The sequence below is a fragment of the Astatotilapia calliptera genome, unplaced genomic scaffold (genome assembly GCF_900246225.1).
Source record: "Astatotilapia calliptera unplaced genomic scaffold, fAstCal1.2 U_scaffold_30, whole genome shotgun sequence".
Lineage (NCBI taxonomy): Eukaryota > Metazoa > Chordata > Actinopteri > Cichliformes > Cichlidae > Astatotilapia > Astatotilapia calliptera.
This window is the reverse complement of record NW_020535768.1, coordinates 50,598-71,395: the sequence shown is the minus strand read 5'-3', so window position 1 is coordinate 71,395 and position 20,798 is coordinate 50,598. Positions and strand designations below refer to the sequence as shown.

Sequence of the window (20,798 nt, the reverse complement as noted above, 5' to 3'; positions counted from 1 at the left end):
CTTAAGAGAGGGAGAGAGATGTATACACTACAAACAGTCACATGTTAGAGAGCACAGCTCATGCAGTAAAAACCTTGTGTGCTGTCCATGGTGCTGAAATAATAACAGTTTAAAGAACTTAATATTTCACTGTTTGTTTGTTGTTAGCAATACTGCAAGATTTGGTATCGATCTGATACCAAGTAAATATAGGGCCTGTATCGATGATACTGATACTAGTACCAATACTTTTTAATATATAACACTGATGATGTCATATAATTACTAACATCATTTGGGTGGCTGTGGCTCAGGTGGTAGAGCAGATCAGCTACTGATTGGAAGGTTGGTGGTTTGATTCCTCCTCCAGTCTGCATGCCAAATATCCTTGGGCAAGATACTAACCCCAAATTGCCCTCCGATGCATTCATCGGAGTGTGAATGTGTGTGAATGCTTGTTAGTTGCACTTGAGTTTAGAAGTGCTTGTACGAGTGGGTGTGATTGGGTGAATGAGGCATGTTGTATAGAGCGCTTTGAGTACTCCGAGAGAGTAGAAAAGCGCTATATAAGAATCAGTCCATTTACCATCATTGTTGCTAATTCTGAATGAATTTTCATGACCTTTAAGGCAGCCAGGTTGCCTCTTTGATGAAACTGCTGCAGTGCGTACAGGAGACACAGAACAGAAACAGAAAGTAAAGTATCGAGTTCATTATACTCGTGAGGAGAGACAACGTGTTGGTTGACCAGGAGGACTGGGAGACCATGACAGCTACAATAAATTATAAATTGATTAATGTCTCCCTCTATTGGCCACCAGCTGTAAACACAGTCCAGTGATTGTACTTCTGTATATCTGTATATCCACACTGACACTTAGACCTATTTACTCTGGGCCCTCCAGCGGAAAATGTGAATGGTTCAGAAAAGAACAGAAGCTGAGCTTTTCGGGGATACTTGGTGTATTACTTTCACAAGCTGCTGCTGTCTGAACACAGAAAAATCAACTCCCGCTGGGTTTTACCATGGCTGACCCACACTACTGTAACTCCTCGAGCAGTTGGTTTAAGAGAGACATTTCAAACGGTTACTGAAAGATGAGAAGATGAGCATTACGAAACTTTACAGTGCATCATTAGAATGCACGTGCAAAGACGGTCCAATCACAGGGAAGAATTGATGACACACGGAACAGAGAGGCGGGTGCGGAGAGGTGGCAACGCCCCAAAATGCCTGGAGATTTGTAATATAAAAGGGATGATTTATAAAAAAGTGGAATAGGTTCAAAAACGTTTTTGTACCAATTTAGTAGAGTTCATATTTAAAGTTATGTTGTGTTACATTTTGTTGAATATCAGTTTCGACATAACTATAAATCTGAAAAAACAGAGTTTGTTTTTCTTTCCCACTTTAAACTGTGGTTCCACTCATGACAATACAATAATGTGAAATGACTGCCCGATATTGAACGCTGAGGTTATTCTGAAAAAAGGGCAAAAGTATTCACTTATAGTTTGATTCTGAGATTCTTACAGCCAAAATGACCAAATAAGTCCAGGCGGCTACTTGGTAAATAAAGGGTCCTTTAGGACCTTGAACACTGATGTCTCTCTGATGTGGAGAACAGATTACTTCTTTGTTCTGTTAGCAACATGTCGGGCAGCAATAAAGTGAAAACAGAATAACTAACTGAACATATCATAAATAATCATAAAAACAGCTGGTTATCAGTGTGAGAAACATGCTCTTTACAGTTTCACTTGACAACTATATGCTGATTTTTTTTCTAAATGAGAGTTTTCATCAGTTCTCACAGTGTGGTATTTTTCCCAGTACAGGTAGATCATATAAAAATGTGCAGTCCACACAGAGAACAAGTGCAGAGCTACAGGGGCACACCTGACACTTTTTATCCCTTCAACTGAGAAAATATTTTATATTTATATTTGACAATGTCAGCATGAAGTTGTCAAGAGAACACCACTGTGCTGTTATTGTCTGCATTTCTTGTTGCCTCTTTGCTAAAACAAGTCATTTACTAAACAAAACATTTTTCTCTTCATCCACAGGCTGCACTTCCTCTTTTCTGGGAGCTCAGCCAGAAATCATGAGTCATTTTCAGCAGTTTAATAAAATGGATAAAGAAGAAACAACATTTTTATACACATGTAAGCATAACGGGTCACTCAGAGGAAGTGTTGTTGTGATATTATTTTGATTAGTTTTTAAAGCACCAAAATTATTTTACACACATCAAACTGTACACAGCAGAAAAGACACAAACATCACCTACAGAAACAATCATTTTGATCAAACACATTTTTTTCTCTTTCATGGCCTCAGTGATGACATGAATCACACTGTAAAATCTGAACAATGACTATACAGTTTTTGTGCATCACAATTTGGCAACAAGTAATGTAATTAACATGAAAATTATTAATTCTTATTATTAGTATTATTATTATTATTATTTGTTGTTGTTACTGATATGCAAAAATATGCAATAAAAATGTAATACAGTAAGCTTTAAAGATCGCAGGTAAAATCCAGGAGGAAGTGAGTGAAAGATAAATAAAGATATTTTTTTTAAATAAGAGACTGAAACAAACTCACAGAACCAAATCATGAAATTGTGTCATGATGGAAACAATGTCCCACACCATCCAACCTCCACTTATTACAACAGAAATAAACACAGTAAGATTTGAATACAAAGATGAACCATATTATCAGTCTTCTGACATTAAACCAACAGCATGTCATTGTTTAATATAACTGCTGTTGATCTGGATGCTGGCAGTTCTCTAAACGTTGTCAAAATGTTCTGAGTTGGATTTTGTTGCTGATGTTGTTCGTGAGTCTTGAGTTTTGTTGAAATAATCTTTTTATGGACCTGAAACAAAATCAGAACAAATACGACTTCAAAAATGAAAAACAAAGAAATAATGGTGCCAAAGATGTGATGATGCTTTCTGACCTTTTACACTTTCATCCTTTAATCACACAGAACTGATCTCATCAGGGAAACTTACACTTTCCCACATTTTAGCTGCATGTGTGTTTGAAATTTAAGAGGCTCATTATTTTATTCAGACACCACAACAGAAACACAACATAACTAAAGAAAGTCGTGATTCAGCTCATCAGTTTTACAAAACTCTGAAACTTTAAGAGTGATGTCACACATTTTACTGCACATGTAATCTGATTACTAATGATTCAGTGTGTGCAGAGTTCACATTTGTACCTGAGGCTGATTCAGGATTCACATTATTGTAGTCAGAGCTAGGGATGGGTATTGATAAGATTTTCACGATTCCGATTCCATTTTCGATTCTGTTTAACGATTCTTTTTTTTTTTTTTTTTTTTTTTTTATAAAGGAGAACACTAAGGTCGATTAGCTTAGAACTTTGTTTTATATCTTCTCTTTGAACAAGATAGAAATTTAGGAGTAACATGGCCTTACAAACCCAACAGTGAGATCTTAAGAGATCCTTAAGAGATCCAGCCTATGGCTCTTCAATGGGGTGTCACGGAGTCCCCAGGAAAAAAAATTGTAAATGTAAAATAATAAAATAAATATTCTTCTGTAGCAATTACACAAGAATATCCAGTAATGTCCCTGCCTACAATTAAACACATTCACTTACCGAAAATCGACCGTCTCACACTTCTGGGTGCAAATGGGTGCAAGCCTTTTACCACAAACTTAGACACTGCTCGGTGGCATTCGTATATCCTGGCCTGAAAGGAGACGCTAACGGTAGACTGCAGCGAGAACTGCCAGCATCTGAGCCAACCAATTCGTCGACTCCTTCAAATGCAGCCGACAAATGCGTCCTTCATTTCCCCGAATTTGAAGGATGGGTCGGGTGTGTCCTTCGTGGCCAACCATATCCCAGAATTCATAGCGCGGCGCAGCCAAATTTCAGCTGCCAACAATTGCGGCCGCTGCTAAGTTTTAAAATTACTCTTATTAATCTTTCTGGGTCACAAAATAAACTTCTAACATATTTTCAGGCGAGAAAGAAGCTGTGTAAATTTCAAATATCTGCTTGGTTTATCAAGACATCGCATATTTGCAAAAGTGCGCTGACGTTTTTGGAGACGTCTGTTAGCCACCTGCTGGATAGCAAGCCGGGGGGTTCAGTGGTCACTCGAGCCGGCGAGAGCAGCGGAATCACGGCTTCGTCGTTTTCAGACCGCCGCTCTTTCGCTACTCAGGTTAAACATGACATATAAGTCACTCGGATAACTTAAAAATGTAATTGTTTGCCTTTTTTCTGTGTTTTATTGGTTCCGGAGTAAATCGGTTTGGCTGAGATCAAAGTTATTAGATTATTAGATTAAATAAAACGTTATTAATCTATCTGGTGGGTTCCTCCAGGATTTTCACACAGCTGAATAAACGTCAAACAGAAAACTGATTAAACAGAAGTGTGAGACTGTCGAGAATTTACGCCAGTGTCCTGTTATATTTTAGATAGCAAGGAGCAGACGGCCAAGTTTATTAAACTCCACCGAGACAGCGGTGACGAAAATCTGAAGGCTAGACGCAAATCTGAAGGCTAGACCGTTCCGTTTCACATCCTCGCACTTCCGGCCTTCTCGGTCTTCGAAGGACCCAGCCCACGTAGACCGCGAAGGCCGGGTCCTCCGAAGGATGCAGCCGACGTTTTGGAACACAGCTTCTGTCTGTCTCTCTCATCATGGTCGCCTAAATGCACACTAATGGCAGGTTTTGTAATAAGGCAGATCACGCTAACATAATATGCGCTGTTAGTTGATTATTTACCTGCCGCATTAACGGGAGAGGACATACAAACGTTACCGCTGCTGCTGGGTTGAGATTCATGAGTCCGGAGCGGAATTAAAAACACGACATTCATTTAAGGTCATTGCGTGTTTTGTGAGCAAATGCTTTTGCATATTCGTAGTGTTTCCTCCCTTAAAAGAAATATCTACTTGCAAGTATAGAGATTGACAGACCACGTGACTTTCGTGCATTGCATGCCGGGAACTCGTGGCAAAACAATCCAAGTACCTGCATCAAATGCAAGCATTTGCAGCACCGCAAAACGTTCATTCTTCGGTTCCAATGAATTCTTGCTTTTTCTTTGCCCCCCAAAAAGGTATGTACAAAACGAAGGAGAACAATGCCGGTCCGTACAAAGACAGACTTGATGAAAAGACAAAGAAAAGATACGAGGAAAAAAAATCAAACCAGTGAAAGGGTCAGACCCTTACGAGCACACAGAGGGACAAAATACATTAGCGTGCTGCCCAACTTTCACCACGCTTATATTTATAATTATACGGTTCTTGGAGTGAGTGCATACACTCATGAAGTTTAGTAACTTCAGGTCACTGCAACAAGCCCAGGTACAGTTTACCGACGGATGGGTACAGGACCTTGAAATGCACCGTGTAGAAAGTAAAGACCATCGTACATATTTACCAGTCTCACAAATCGTCTTCATAAATACACATTCGTTAACCGTTTATTAATAGGACCTTTGAGCTCAATGGTAATTAATTAGTAGTGGAAATTATTTCTGGTAGCATCACAGAAATGTAGCAGTGACAATAATATTGTATGCTGTAATCGTAATGGGCAATTAGTGATACAAAACAACTGTTTTATCCTGTGAATAAAAGTATATGTTTTTGTCAATGTACCATAATAACAGAAGCGAAACGCAATATTGTGTCAGGACCAGTGTTGGGACTAACGCGTTACAGTAACTACGTTATTATTGTGGTAACGAGCACGGTAACTAGTTATTATGCCAAAATCAGGAACGCGTTACTCGTTACTGGGATTTAGATAGGCTCGTTACTCGTTACTTCGTGTGGTGGCTATCGCGGAGCTTCCACAGATTCAGTAACATTAGCAAGTGGTGGAAGCCAGCAGGTGGATGAAGGAAAAGGGACGCAGAAGGAAAAGAGACCCGAGGCGGCCACCGGTCCAAGTGTGAACTGAACTTCAGGTAAGAAGTTATGACCTGCAGTCTCTCTGGGTCAGATATAAACCAAGTTTAGGTGGAGTTTATTTTCGTTATTCTGACTTTTTCCGTACTGCGTGCTAGCTAGCATGACGGAGTTTCTATACAGCTGGGTGGGTGCTATGAAGTTAATGATGTTGAACTTTATTTTGTTCATAAGTTATTAGAGTTGCCAACCATCCCGTCTCGTATTCAGAGAAAATATTACGCGTTTCTTATTGAGGTGAAAAGGAACAGTTTGTCCCATAATTCAGCTACAATGAAAAAGGCACAAAGCTGGAGTTATTCTGTGTCTTTGCTGCACAGCTGCCTCTTCCTCTCTCATCCTCTCACCCTCCCTCTCCCATTTCTACTTCAATCATGAAACTGATCAATGATCAGCTGATCGTCTTTTCTCTCTTGTTTGTTTATCGCTCACTTTGCGCCGAAAGAGGAAACCAGCGGATGTCGCGCTAAACAACAGCAGCACGTTTAAGCTTGATCAGCTATTGTTAGAATTTATTTAATATTAATTTCTAGTATCAGCTGATGTTTGCTGGAGCCACAGCTGCAAAAAAGCTGCTGGTCATGATATGGTTTGGATATCTGGTGAGAGGGAAACATGAAGATGAAACCAGGAGATGTCCTTACTGGATCATCAGAGCTGAACAGGTGATGGAGAAACAGGTTTACCTTTTAGGTGACATGAATGAGTTGAAGGGAAGTTATGAACTGTTTCTGAGAGACAAATAACCCCAGGATCCTTTTTTAGGTAGCTGACAGCTGGTAACTGTGCAGGGGCGGGTCTAGCAAAGTTTTGCCAGGGGGGCAGGTAGGGCATTAATAGGGAGAGGTGGGCACAAGGAAATACTTTTCTTTCTTATTCTCATTTAAAATATCTAGCTTTTAACAAATAATTATCTGAATCTTACAACAAACATTTTCATCTGATGTAAAATGTATAGAAATCCATTATTGTACATAGTAATTTTTTTTAGGGTCCCATTATAATTTCTTCAGAAGTAGCTAAGTACTGTATGTGATGCCACTTGTGGCAAGTAAGCAAGCTAGAAGACTGGCAAAGTTATGGAAGCAACACATTAACAAGAGAATTCTGAGTAAAACCAAAGTTACTTTCTCTTAAAAGTAACTCAGTTACTTTGAAAGTAACGAGTAACTTGAAGTAACTGAGTTACTTTTGAGAGAAGTAACTAATAATGTAACTAAGTTACTATTTTAAAGTAACTTACCCAACACTGGTCAGGACAATTTACTATTTATGCACAGTAAACAAAGGAGCATAGCGCGACAATTTCTGTTCAGCGCCAGACTTGCTTGTAACCTATATCACCAATTATGTTAAGAAAAATGACGCATTAACTACAACAGCAGACTGACCTTTGTGGAAATGCTTGGAGCAGACTAACCTGTGAGCTGGAGTGTTCTGGGACGTTATATTTGGTCTTTGAATGGCTGCAATCCAGTCGCCTCTTTGTTACTTCGGAAACATGGCTCGAACAATTTCTCTTCAACGACATAATCCGATAACAACTGATCTCTTTACCCGTCGGCTTTCCGTGGCTGTCATGCGACCGGCTATTGCAGTTAATAATACAACAGCTTCTTGCCATTTTTTGTGTTTCTTTTTATCGCTGTTTAACTGATTTCAATTGAAAGCCTGCGTGCGCTAGTACCTCTTGCCACGAGTTCCCAGAATTCTTTGCAGTTTTACCCATGAGTGACGTCACATTTTCAATCTCTATTGCAAGTTGCCCTGTCGTCTCGTAAAGTATAACCAAACTTTTGAGCGTTTGAGCCGCTTAGTAAATGACGCTCCGCAACGTGGTGACGTCATTCGGGGCGACTGGAATCGATAAGGGAATCGTTTGCAAAAATGGCAAACAATTCCAAGGAATTGAAACAGTGGGAACCGGTTCTCAACAAGAACCGGGTTTCGATACCCATCCCTAGTCAGAGCTCTCCTCTGTGCCATCATGTCTGCCTGTTGTGATGATGGATTATTGTATTTAATAACATGGAGACTGTCTTCCTCTAAAATTACACAAGTTACAAAAACAATCGACCAATTATTACATTTCATGTTTCTTGTACTCACTCCTTTTATCAAGACCTTCAAGCTGAAATCCAGATGTGACGTTGTTGTATTCATCTGCTGAAATAATAATGAAGTTTGATCAGTCAGAATAAATATTTACATTTCTTACAGCTCTGCTATTATCAAAGTTTATACTGTTTGTACCACTTCCAGTGTTTCCAGAGCCTCTGATTGATTCATAGACTGAAAGATCACCTACAAGTCATTGAAAATAGGAGTTATAAAAGAAGTTAAATATAATGATTTATTTTTGTTTTTATCTAATAAAAAAAAACTGAGTGTTAAAAACTGTAATAAAGAGAAAAGTAATCATTTCTGGTCTCACCATGAAGAAGAGAGGAGTAAACCTGAGCTTCATTCTGGTTGGATGTTTGTTGTGAAGCAGAGCTTTGATTGGTGCTCGGAGACTGAGTGAGACTGAAACATTTAGCAAATAATTTAAATTTAATGAGGAATAATTCAAAGTTATTGTTGTGTTTAAAATGAAACTAAACTGCTGCACCAACCTTTTACAACAGGGTTCTGTAAAAAACACAAACATTATTACATCAGTTTGTTTAAAAGTGTCGCAGCATTAAAAAAAAAAAAAAATTAAAGTCGATCAGAAAATCTCTCACTCTTTATTTTTCTGTAGCAACACATCAGCAGCAGCACGACAATAATTCCACTAACAAGTCCGATGATGAACGGAACGATAAATGAACTTCTTTCACGTCCAAAACCTGAAATGAGAAAACTCATTTCAGGTATAGGTATAGGTATATATATATATATATATATATATATATATATATGCTAAAATCCAAGAGAAGTAATAAATATATAAATTAATAATGAAAGAAACAAATGACAGTCAGTTGTTAGAACCTGCTGAGTGGTGTCTCTAACAGACAGCATGAAATTTTTTAAATTTGTATTGACGCAATTGGATTTGTGAAGAATTTAAATTTAGAAAAACAAAAACTAATGAATACCTTGCACAGTGAGTTTGACTCCATTACTGAACTCTCCAGAGTCAGACTCACACCAGTACACTGTAACACCCTCCTGTAAGCTGTGGATCTTATAAGAGGATCCACGCAGTTTCTGGCAGTCACAGTGAGACAGGAAGCCGTCCTCAGAGAACTTCCTCACTCTCCACTCAGTGAAGTTTCCCTCACAGGTCAGTGAGACAGAGTCAGAGGTGAAGTGTTGCACTCTGTCAGGACTCACTGTGAGAGACGCTGCTGAATGAACATCTGAAAAAGTGAATATTGTAAACCTTTTACTAAACCTCTGCATGTCTCCAAATCTTTATTTCTTGTCACACGTTAACACTCAGTCTCTGTGTTCATCTATTTATCCTCTTTTCTACCAGTATTTTCTTTTCCTCTCTGATTCAGTCTTTTTCATCTTTTTTAGTTTGTTGTTCATTTCTTGGGCCCCATTTCGTGACGATCGTGGCTCAAGAGTTGGGAGTTCACCTTGTAATCGGAAGGTTGCCGGTTCGAGCCCCGGCTCGGACAGTCTCTGTCGTTGTGTCCTTGGGCAAGACACTTCACCCGTTGCCTACTGGTGGTGGTCAGAGGACCCGGTGGCGCCAGTGTTCGGCAGCCTCGCCTCTGTCAGTGCGCCCCAGGGTGGCTGTGGCTACAATGTAGCTTGCCATCACCAGTGTGTGAATGTGTGTGTGAATGGGTGGATGACTGGATATGTAAAGCGCTTTGGGGTCCTTAGGGACTAGTAAAGCGCTATATAAATACAGGCCATTTCTCACCACCCTGTGACAGCTGAGATACATCTGTGGGTCCTCAGTCATTCTCAGGTCATCGTAGTCGTGAGCACTTGAAAAGAAGGTAACTGTTTCCTTCTTTCCAAGCATTCAAGACAGCTGGGATAGACTCAATGTTCCCCACAACCCTGAATTAGAGTTAAGGAAGTCAACAGATGAGTGGATGTTTGTTTCTTTGGGCCTGTCTGTGTCCTCTTCTTTTCAAAATAATCTCCTCATTTTACTCCCCCCCATGTGTAATCTGCCCTCCATGTTTCCATGGTGGAGAAAAGGTTGTAATTAGGAAATACCTAATTAGAAAACATAAAAGTACCAGTCATCTGCCAATATGGGCTTTAAATCTCATTTTATCTTTGTCACTGGAAATAGAGGGTAAATAGTCATGGAGAGGAAAGACAAAATCTCTCACCTGCAGACCAGACAAACTTTGGTTGACTGTGATCAGTGTGATACTCTGGGTCTCCTCTTCCAGCTCTGCACACATATCCTGCTGTGTGTGTCTGTCCATGAATGATGTAGGAGTCCTGTGCAGTCCCACTGCCATCAGGTAGCAGCTCATAACTGGAGGATTTCTCTGATAGATCAGGAACAGCTTTATACCAGTAGAAGCTCCATCCTGCAGACGGATGTTCAACCTCACAGTTCAGAGTTACTGAGGCTCCAGGACTCAGCCATGATGGAGACACAGTGAGGACAGGACGGGGTTCTGTTGAGACATTACATTCTCAGAGTGATGATTGACTATGTATAAATGTATATATGCCATGCAGTATTTGTATGCAGCGAAATTATTATTTAACAGTCAACAGTTTACACTATTATTTCAACTATTACCAAATACACAATAAATAACTTCATAATTTGCTGTTTATATTTTCAATATGTGTGAATTATGACTTCACTTACTGTCTAACACTTTCAAATTAACAGGTTCACTCCACTCTGTTAAGAAATAGCCCCTACTGCCCCGACATCTGTATTCTCCAGTGTGAAAATCTGAAGCTCTGCCAATTCTGTATTCTTTATATACTGGAGGTCTGCTTAACTTGGCTGCTCTCCATTCATACGGCCACTGAGCTCCTTCACCTCCCTGAGTCTCACATCTGACAGTGACTGTCTCGCCGCTGTATATCTGAGTCCAGGATGGCTGCAGCTGAATTGTTGTGGGCTAAGCGAGAGTGCAGCAGAAAGCAGCCTTACACCCATAGCTTTCTTGGGCAAACCTTTGTGCCATTAAGCACATGAGGTGTGCTTTATGCCTTGAGTGCATAGTCCCTCAGTACATAAGCAATCTGCCAGGCAGAATATTGCTAGAAGAGTGGACCACACCTGTTTAGGCCTTGGAAAAAAGAGTTCTGTGGAGCTTATCTATGATAATTGTGTACATTGCTTAGGCCCATACCTTGCATGAGTGGTTAGCAGAGATCCGACCTAATACATAAATTCCTTTATCAAACTCAAGTGAAAGAAGCCACTCTGAATAGGGAGCTGGAAAAGGTTAAGATAGTTGGGAGTGTGGTACGGACGGACCAGGTGGCAGTCCATACCACCTGGATGGCCCACGGTGTTGCTGTGGGTTCATCTCCACTGTGTGTCTGGTGCTCCAACTCTCTCCTGAAGAAAGTAAGTGTCAAATCGGCCTCTTTTATTTCGAATGTGTTGGATGTAGGTTAAACTGATGTTTTAACTATGTCTCAGAGGGTGAGGATCTCCCTCAGAGGCAATTCTATTCTATAAAAAAGCAGGTGGAGGGGCATTTGGTGCAAACAGGCTCTAGCCTGCAGCATTCATAGCATCAAGGCTGTTGTCCCAACAAAACACAAAGCAGGTTTTAGCCCATTTAAGCCACACACGTCTCAGGCATGTGGCTGGATTCCAGTACAGGGACACTCTCCCTGAAACCGGTGACAGGCCTAACCTACATTGTCCCATTTTTGTTTGGCCCTGACCTGGAGGTTATGCTTATGTTTACTGGAGCTAATTGCAGCTACAGTCCATTCTGTCCCACTCGCACTCCAGAGCATGCGGGCTGTTCAGTACCATCTCCTCGGACTGGTGCATTGCCTTCAGAAGAACCTGTAGACCAGATTATTGGTGATGTCTAGGTTACAGGAATCTCTCTGTTGGTAGGAGCAACCAGCCTATTTCAATAGGGGAAGCACATTGGGACCAGTCCTTTGTCATTGGGTCGTGATATCAGATGCCTGCATTGTTGGCTAGGAAGCAGTTCACAAGGACAAGTGTCAGCACACAGTGCAACAATACCTATCTGGCTCTTTGTAATTTTCTCCCTGAGTTAAGGATTACAATGGACCACTGATGATGGAAATTACAATGGCAGCGACTTATAAGAAACAGAAAAGGGTGCCACGGCGGTGTACACCAGTGTGTTTGTGAAACGTACCCAAAAGCAGACACTAGAGAGATGAACTGAAATTTTAACCAAAAGCAGGTCATTTATGTAGGCTGAAAAACTTGGACACAAAACAAGGTGAAAATGAACAGAAGCAAAAGTAAAACTAAAGACCTAAACTGGGTAAAGTGGACCGTGCCGAAGTAACATGAACATGATTCTGAACAGGTGCATGAGACGAACTATGAAGAGAAAAAAAAAAATGACCTGAACAGAATCATGAAAATACTTTAACCTTATGTTAGATGGAGGGAAGGAACACAGATGACCCGACAAAGACTGATAGAAAACACACAGACTAATTACACATGGGAGGTGATCAGGGGAAGTGGAAATACATGAGGAAACAGCTGATACAAATAAACATAATGACACCACGGAGGAAGTAAAACAAAACACATAGAACATGGAGACACCTGACTCTTCACAATAAAACAGGAAACACTGAGAGACGTAGACATAACAACACAAGCTAGACAACATGAAACATGCAGACAAGAAATACTTGAAACTAACTCAGAAGACCTAGGTGAAACATAACTAGACAACTCAAGGCAAACTAAATAATAATCCTAGAACTTAACATTATCTTCAAAATACAACAAAGGAGATCAAAACAAACAAAGGGGGCTTGGGCTCTTCCCATACCAGCCAGTCCTTTAAACTGTGCCCCTTCTGCCCTCCTCAAGATGATGATCCAAGGGCTGCTGGGCTCCTGTTGTGCCTTATCAGGGCCTTGAGGGTATAACTTATTTTGACCCAGGGCCACAGTACAACAGAACACAGTTGGTTGTCTGTTACAGAGCTAATTTCCTAGGAAAAGTGGCCAATAATTGGAGGTGATCCAAAAGACAAATGAAATGTCAGGCAGGCCAGCTGCTGCAAAGGTGTGTGTGCATTCCACATGTGGTCTGGACACTTTCTGGACTTTATGGCAAGGCCCTTCTCTCTCAGACATCTGTGTCTCCAGTAGTTACTTTTGTAAGTAATATCTCAGCAGAGTAGGAAAAACACTTGAGAACCAAACTTCAGAGAGCAAGAATGTGTCCATATTCATAAATAATTCTTGGTGAGAGACTCAGTGGTGAGTACAAAAGCACTCTGGTTGTGTATGGCTAACTGCTTAATTACATGGTCCTGCTGGAGCAGCCAAGTCTGCTCTGTTTCCACGTGTGTCTTGTAAAGTCCCCGTTCATATGACATATTTAGGGTGGAGAAATAGTATTGACACAATACATAATGGCTGGGTACTCTGTAAAACAGGTCCTCTGAGTGGAGAGGCTGTCTCTCTAGCTCCAGGCCACCCAGAATGGCATTCTGGTAAAAGTCAAACCAAGAAGCCAGACATGGACATTGCTCACATTGCCATAGCAACAATTAATACAACGTCAACAAAGGTGGTTTGTCTGAAAGAATACGCACGTTAAGTGCTCTGTGTGGATCAGTAACTGTACATATGCAATACTCCAATACACAGTCCTGGTCCCCAAGGACCACCAGAAGGGACTGGTCCCATCCAACTACCGACTAATAACCTGCTTCAGTACCACATGGAAGCTCCTGTCAGGCATCAGAGCAGCTAACATGAACAGGGACATGGCTCAATACATGAGCAGGGCACAGAAAGGAATTGGCAAGAATACCAGAGATGCAAAACACCACCGCGACCGTTAGACTGAGCAGTCAGATGAGACTGTGAGGCTAGGCTGACCATCCTGTCCACTGCCTGGATTGATTACAAGAAGGCCTATGACTCAATGCCCCAGGATCCTTGAACACCTAGAACTATACAAGATCAACAAGACCCTAAGAGCCTTCATCAGGAACTCAATGGGGATGTGACGAACAACACTAGAGGCCAACTTCAAGCCCATAGCACAACTCGCCATCAAGTGCGGGATCTACATAGGCCTGAACCCACTCAATGAGATCATTAACAAGACTGGCTACAGATACCGACTAAAGGATGGAGCAATCGTCAGCCACCTCCTATACATGGATGACATCAATCTGTATCCCAAGAGTGAACAAGACATCGATTCACTGATCCACACCACCTGGATATACAGCAATGACATCGGAAAGTCGTTCGGACTGGAGAAGTGTAGTCGGATGATAACAAAGAGAGGGAAGGTAGTCAGAACGGAGGGGATCGCACTACCACCAAGATGCTAGCAGGCAGGTCATACATGGAACGCCATAACCAAGTGGCCAGCATAGTATACAGAAACATCTGTGACGAGTATGGCCTGGAAGCCCCAAGGTCAAAATAGTCATTCTCAGTCGAGAATGATCGAGCTAAGATCCTGTGGGACTTCCAGATACAGATGGACAAAATGATGATTGCTAATCAATCGGACATAGTAGTGGTAGATAAGCAAAAGAAGATGGCCGTATTAACTGATGTTTCTTTTAACAATTCTTTCTTTTGCCGAAAGTCTACAGAAACAAACAAACAAAACAAAAAATATCACATTGTCACATCCTTCAGGAAGCACTTTTTTAAAGAAATTATCACATTTAACACATTCACTCAATAATGTATCCTACTTTTCATATATTAGATTTTATAAAGCTACTGTAGAGCTTGTCTTTCTAGGCTGTCAGTCATCCAGGTCAAGGCAATCTAAGGAGCCTGGAAAGAAAAGTCACTGGATTTTCTCTTCTTGAAGAAAAAAAAATCTTCTGGAAATTTCTTGAAGACGTTTTGCCTCTCATCTGAGAAGATTCTTCAGTTTTAGGAGGACCGCTCCTCACCACACTGCACTGCATACATGTTGTTGTTTAGCTTGTTTTGTCCTTGGGATGAAACAGTTTTTGTCTAAGGGTGTGGCTGTGTCTGAAGTGCACTGGGATGTCATTTTGGGGGAAAACTCTTTGAGTTTCTCTGATAAAACTGCTTTAGGAACTTTCTTTACATGTATCTGTTCCTTTCCCTTCTGTTATAGATGGAACATTTTCTGCCTGGTGTTGCAGGATCCTGATTATTCCAGGTCTGTGTTCCAGAGGGTGGTGGGAGTCAAAGAATAGGAACTGGTCTGTGTGTGAATTTCTGGTAAACTTCAATGTTGAGGTTTCTATTCTCCTCAATGTGCACAGCACAGTCCAGAAATGACAAACTATTATCCTTTATATCTTCCCTGGTGAACGTTATGTTTCTAGTCACTGTTGATGTGAGCAGTGAAAGTTTCTACTTCTTGAGTTTTGATTTTGACCCAGGTGTCATTCATGTATCTGTACCAGTGGCTACGTGCTGTCCCTTTAAAAGAGCCAAGAGCCTTACTTTCCACCTGCTCCATGTAAAGTTTGGCTACAATTGGTGACACTGAGGAGTCCATTGCACATCCATGTTTTTGTCTTTAGAAACCCTTGTTGTATTAAAAATAAGCGGAAATGTGGGAGGAAGTAGTGCCAGACGGTATGTTTGCAAGATGGCAGCAGTTGATCTGGCGTTTGAAGAAAAAGTCTCCCTTCTCTATTCACTGTGGAGAGCAGAGCAGCGGCGTAAAGGACGCTTTACACATTAGTCATTACAAAAATTTATTTGAAATAATATTAAGATGCTCAAACCGAAAAACATTAAACATAAATATATATAATATAACTATTTACAGAGAGACAAAAATAAAAAGGACCCAGCTTAAAGTGGAAGAGCCTCAGGGAGAAGGAGGAGAAAAATAAAAACATTGTTTCTGCCCTGGAGAGCCCGCTGCCTCATCAGAAAACTACTGATTGCTAGAATGAATGGCTTTGGCTGGACCTGCCCCTTTGAAGGTCAGAGCATCACATCACTAGGCTCCTGATTGGTTGTCGTGGCGTGACTTGAAGCTGGAGTTCAGATTTTTCCAACTCGACCAGTAGATGTGATACGCGCTAATGCACAAAATGCACCACACAAACTGCAGCGCGTATTTTATGTCGCGCTTCAGACGCGTCAGTCGCGCTTCAAACGCGTCAGTCGTGCAACCAGGTAGCGTGAATCAGGCAGAAAAGCGTTTTCGCGACACAAACCTGCTTCTGAAGTTTCGCGCGACCCCCAGTCATGCTTCATCGCGCTCCTCCATTGACTTTACATGTAAACCTGAAGCTCTGGTCACGTCTATCGCGTTGGGTTTGAACGCACCCTAACAGTGTGCAAATCTGATAAGGGGTAAAACTGGTTCTGTTTTCTAAGGAACTGTCTTCTTGTGTGTAGTAATTTTCTGGCAGTCTCTACACCCTAAGTTGTAGGTATCCAAGTGAAAAGTGAGACCACATCTAAGGACACTATGGTTTCATCTGGATCAAGTGTTTCTGGACGTTGTTGGTGAAGTTAGTGGAGTTTTTGATGTGATGGGGTGTATTCCCCACAAGGGGCGCTAGGATTGTAGTGAGGTGCTTCGAAATAAAGTTGTAGGTGGCTGAGTTACTGGAATGGTTCGCAACCGAGTCTGAAGTGGCGGGAATGAGGATCAGCACCTCCAAATCTGTGACCATAGTTCTCAGCCAGAAAAGGGTGGAGTGCCCACTCCAGGTCGGGGACTAGTTCCTGCCCCAAGTGGAGGAGTTTAAGTATCTTGGGGTCTTGTTCACGAGTGATGGGAGAAGAGAGCCAGAGATCAACAGACAGATTGGTGCTGTGGCTGCAGTGATGCGGACCCTGTACAGGTCTGTTGTGGTAAGGAGAGAGCTGAGCATAAAAGCGAAGCTCTCAATTTACCGGTCGATCTACGTCCCTACCCTCACCTATGGTACGAGCTGTGGGTAGTGACCGAAAGAACGAGATCGCGGATACAAGCAGTGGAAATGAACTTCCTTCGAAGGGTGGCTGGCCTCTCCCTTAGAGATAGGGTGAGAAGTTCGGCCATCCGGGAGGGGCTCATAGTAGAGCCGCTGCTGCTCCACATCAAAAGAAGCCAGTTGAGGTGGTTCAGGCATCTGACAAGGATGCCTCCTGGGTGCTTCCTGAGTGAGGTGTTCCCAGGAAGTCCCACCGGGAGGAGAACCAGGACACGCTGGAGAGATTATATCTTTCGGCTGGCCTGGGAACGCCTTGGTGTTCTGTGCTTAGGCTGCTGCCCCCGTGACCTGGCCCCGGATAAGCAGAAGAAGATGGATGGAAGGAAAATCTGAAAAGTGTGTGTTCATTCATGATGCTGCCATCACCATGTTTCATAGTGCTGATGGTGTGTTTAGGGTGATGAGCAATGTTACTTTTCCGCCACACGTAGTGCTTTGCATTCAGGCCCAAAGGTTCAACTCCGATCTCATCTGACCAGAGTACCTTCTTCCACATGTTTGCTGTGTCCCTACAAGGGTCCTGGCAAACTCCAAACAGGACCTTTTATGTTTTTCTGTCAACAATGGCTTTCTTCTTGCCACTCTTCTGTATAGGTCAGATTTGTGGAGTACATGACTTACATTTGTGTTGTGGACAGATTCTCCCACCTGAGCAGTGGATTTCTGCAGCTCTTCCAGAGAGACCATGGACCTCTTGGAAGCTTCTCTGACCAGTGCTCTCCGTGCTTGGTCTGTCAGTTTAGGTGGGCAGCCGTATCTTGGTAGGTTTGCAGTTGTAGCATACTTTTTCCATTTTTGAATGATAGATTGAACAGTGCTCCCTGAGATGTTCAAAGTTCTGGATATTTTTTTTATAACCCAACACTTCTTTAAACTTATCTACAACTTTATCCCTGACCTGTCTGGTAACTTCCTTCATCTTCGTGTCGCAGTTTGTTCACTAATGTTCTCTAACAAACCACTGAGGCCTTCGCAGAGCAGGTGTATTTATAATGAGACTACATTGCACACAGGTGAGCTCTATTATCTAATTGGATTACTCTTAAGGCAAGTGATTGCACTGGATTTTATTTAAGGGTATCAGAGTACACGAGGCTGAATACAAATGCATGCCACACTTTTCTGATTTTTATTTGCTTAAAATTTTGAAAACCATGTATCATTTTTGTACCACTTCACAATTATCTGCTACTTTGTGTTGGTCTATCACAGAAAATCTCAATAAAAAGCATTTAAGTTTGTGTTTGCAAGGTGACAAATATGTAAAAGTTCAAGGGTTATGAATACTTTTTCAAGGCATTATATATACAGGGTATTGTGTCCCCTGGAAACAGACAGTGGTATGAGTACAGCTACTCTATAGATTTCACTTATTTAATAATCTTTCTTCTATAGTGTCCCATCTGTATATTCCCCTGCATATTTAATGATAGTAATCCTGTTGAAAGAAACCAAAGAATGTTCTTGTTACCTCCTGCTCTGTTAGGCTGTTTCAAATTACTGTGCAGTAATCAGAATATTTAAATTCAAAATTTTACCTTCAGACTGAGTTTTAGTAGTTTCTGTTCATGCTCTGTCGCTATGCCTTTAATATGATATGCTTTCATACAGTATGTGTATCATTTGATAATTAGGGCTTTGGCAAATTCAAGGGGCAAAAAAATAAAGAAATATGCAACAATGTATGCATTCAGAAACAAAGAAAAAGCAAACAAACAAAAAGTAGGAAAGGATTTCTCACCTTCAGCATTTCCATGGAAAAGAGTACTGAGCATTAAAATAAAGATTGAATCTCATCAGACCTTATGAAACCTACAGAAAATGAAATCAGAATAAACTAAACACACCATGATCATACTGGTTAAAAACAAAATCTCCCATTCCCCACTTAAGAAAAACAGGTTAAACCAACAGAAACATCAGTCTGTAGCAATCAAACCAGGCCAGACTGCATTGAACTAACTGAATAACCCCAGCATGCAGAGCAAAGAGGTCCACTTCCTCACATTCAGCACCGTTGCTCTGCTAAATGGAACCAAGTTATTTTTCTTGGTAAAGCCTTTCTTCCCCTTTTCAGTGACATTTCTTGTTCACTGTAGACATTCACTTCTTTTTTCTACATAGGTTTATACATTGTGCCCATGAATACAAAATGTAGCACTAGGGTTTATCTGAATTGTATTCATTTTATAGCATGACAAAAAAACGAAATGAATCGTATCATATCATGTCATTACATTATTTGCAGAATATTAAATATGTCCAATGCTTTTGCATCCACAGCATATATATGTGATTTGTGTTGACTTGCACATTTTTTTTCTTTTTCTCTAACCTTCCTAGTCACCATGTTCTCTCTTATTTATTCATTGGGTGTGTTTATTTCAACAGAAAGGTTCAGTTATAACTTCCTTTCTTTTCCACCAGCCCCAGAAAAGTTACCTTCTTTTTGCATCCTTGCAATTTGCAAAACACCACCACTGTGTGTAATCTGCTTTGATGGTTTAAATGGTTTTGATGGTCCTTTTTTTTTTTTTTAGTTTTTCTAAGATGGTGAAGTTGAATATTTTTAACTGTTTATATGCTATATTTTATATAATATATAACAAACATATATATAATATATTTGCTTTCCAGCCTGCAGCTCCATATGGTGGCACAAAAAGTCTTACCTTCCAATTAGTGTTGTACGATATAAAATGGCTGCTTAAGGTGCTTTTCTATTCTTTCTGAGCATTCAAAATGTTTTTAGATTCACATGCGTTCACACACTGTGGTGAAGCGTGTCGTAGGTGCCGTGCGGACGCACCTGCACGGCAGATGCCTCAGTTATCAAATCTAGATGCCTCAATTCCGCTTGCTGCTCTCAGAAATGTCTGCTGAGCACCATGACCTGCTATTGCACAATGATGTCAGGCGGCTGTCCAAAGGCAGGTCACTGGATCATGTCTGTGATCTCAAAGAGATCATAACTTTTCTCTGCAACAGCAGGCAAAAAAAACCAGACTTGAATCGCATAATGGACAACAGCTTCATGGCCGGTGTCTGCTTTCTGAACGACATATTCAAACACTTGAATGACCTCAATGTGGGACTACAAGGCAGAGGCAAAACTGTCACGGAACTTGTGGAACAGATGCGTGCATTCCAAGTCAAGCTGAACCTTTTCGCAGCTGACTTGAGCACAGGCCGGTAGCTGCATTTTCCAACACTCCGCAAACGTATCTCATCACCGGCACAAGTCACGGATGTGATGACTGATTTCATTGCGAGGTTGAAAGAGAACTTTTCTGGTCGATTAGATGGACTTGCTTTACCCACAGAGGTGATGAGTTTTTCCAGAGACCCATTTAGTGTTTCAACAGAAGGCGACTTGTCCGTCAGAGCAAAGGAGGCCGTCCTTCCACTGACGAGGGGAAGTTCATACTGGAACTAGTTGACATGCAGTCATCCTAACGAACCTGCACTGACATCTTATGAGCCAAAAGTTGGTGATATTGTTCAGAAAAAAAAGTCACTTCTCCCATTAATAATGTCAGGGTAACTGTAACTTACATATCAACATAATGTGGAATGTCAAACAGGCCATGACTAATTACAGGGGTTCATATAAAACAAAACTGTATTACCTCAGTGTGCAGCAGTAAATGTTGTATTCTTATGAGTTACTGCTCTGGGTTTGAGCACTGATAGCTTTGATAGGATTGACTGTTCTATTTTAATTCTGTTAAATGCACTTTAAGATGTGTCT

The 20,798-nt window shown here is 41.1% G+C and overlaps 1 protein-coding gene across 1 annotated transcript in view; it reads right to left on the bottom strand.

Annotated features, from left to right (window-relative positions):
• Positions 1-2,453: 2,453 nt before the first annotated feature.
• Positions 2,454-20,798, bottom strand: part of LOC113018008 (obscurin-like) — a 62,944-nt gene continuing 44,599 nt past the window's right edge. The window contains exons 14-21 of the mRNA XM_026161078.1: positions 10,265-10,561; positions 9,059-9,322; positions 8,702-8,806; positions 8,591-8,606; positions 8,410-8,501; positions 8,229-8,279; positions 8,085-8,141; positions 2,454-2,876 (exon numbers count right to left, since the gene is read on the bottom strand). Of these exons, the coding sequence (XP_026016863.1) occupies positions 2,869-2,876; positions 8,085-8,141; positions 8,229-8,279; positions 8,410-8,501; positions 8,591-8,606; positions 8,702-8,806; positions 9,059-9,322; positions 10,265-10,561 (890 nt within the window). The 3' untranslated portion in view covers positions 2,454-2,868. The remainder of the gene's footprint in view (positions 2,877-8,084; positions 8,142-8,228; positions 8,280-8,409; positions 8,502-8,590; positions 8,607-8,701; positions 8,807-9,058; positions 9,323-10,264; positions 10,562-20,798) is intronic.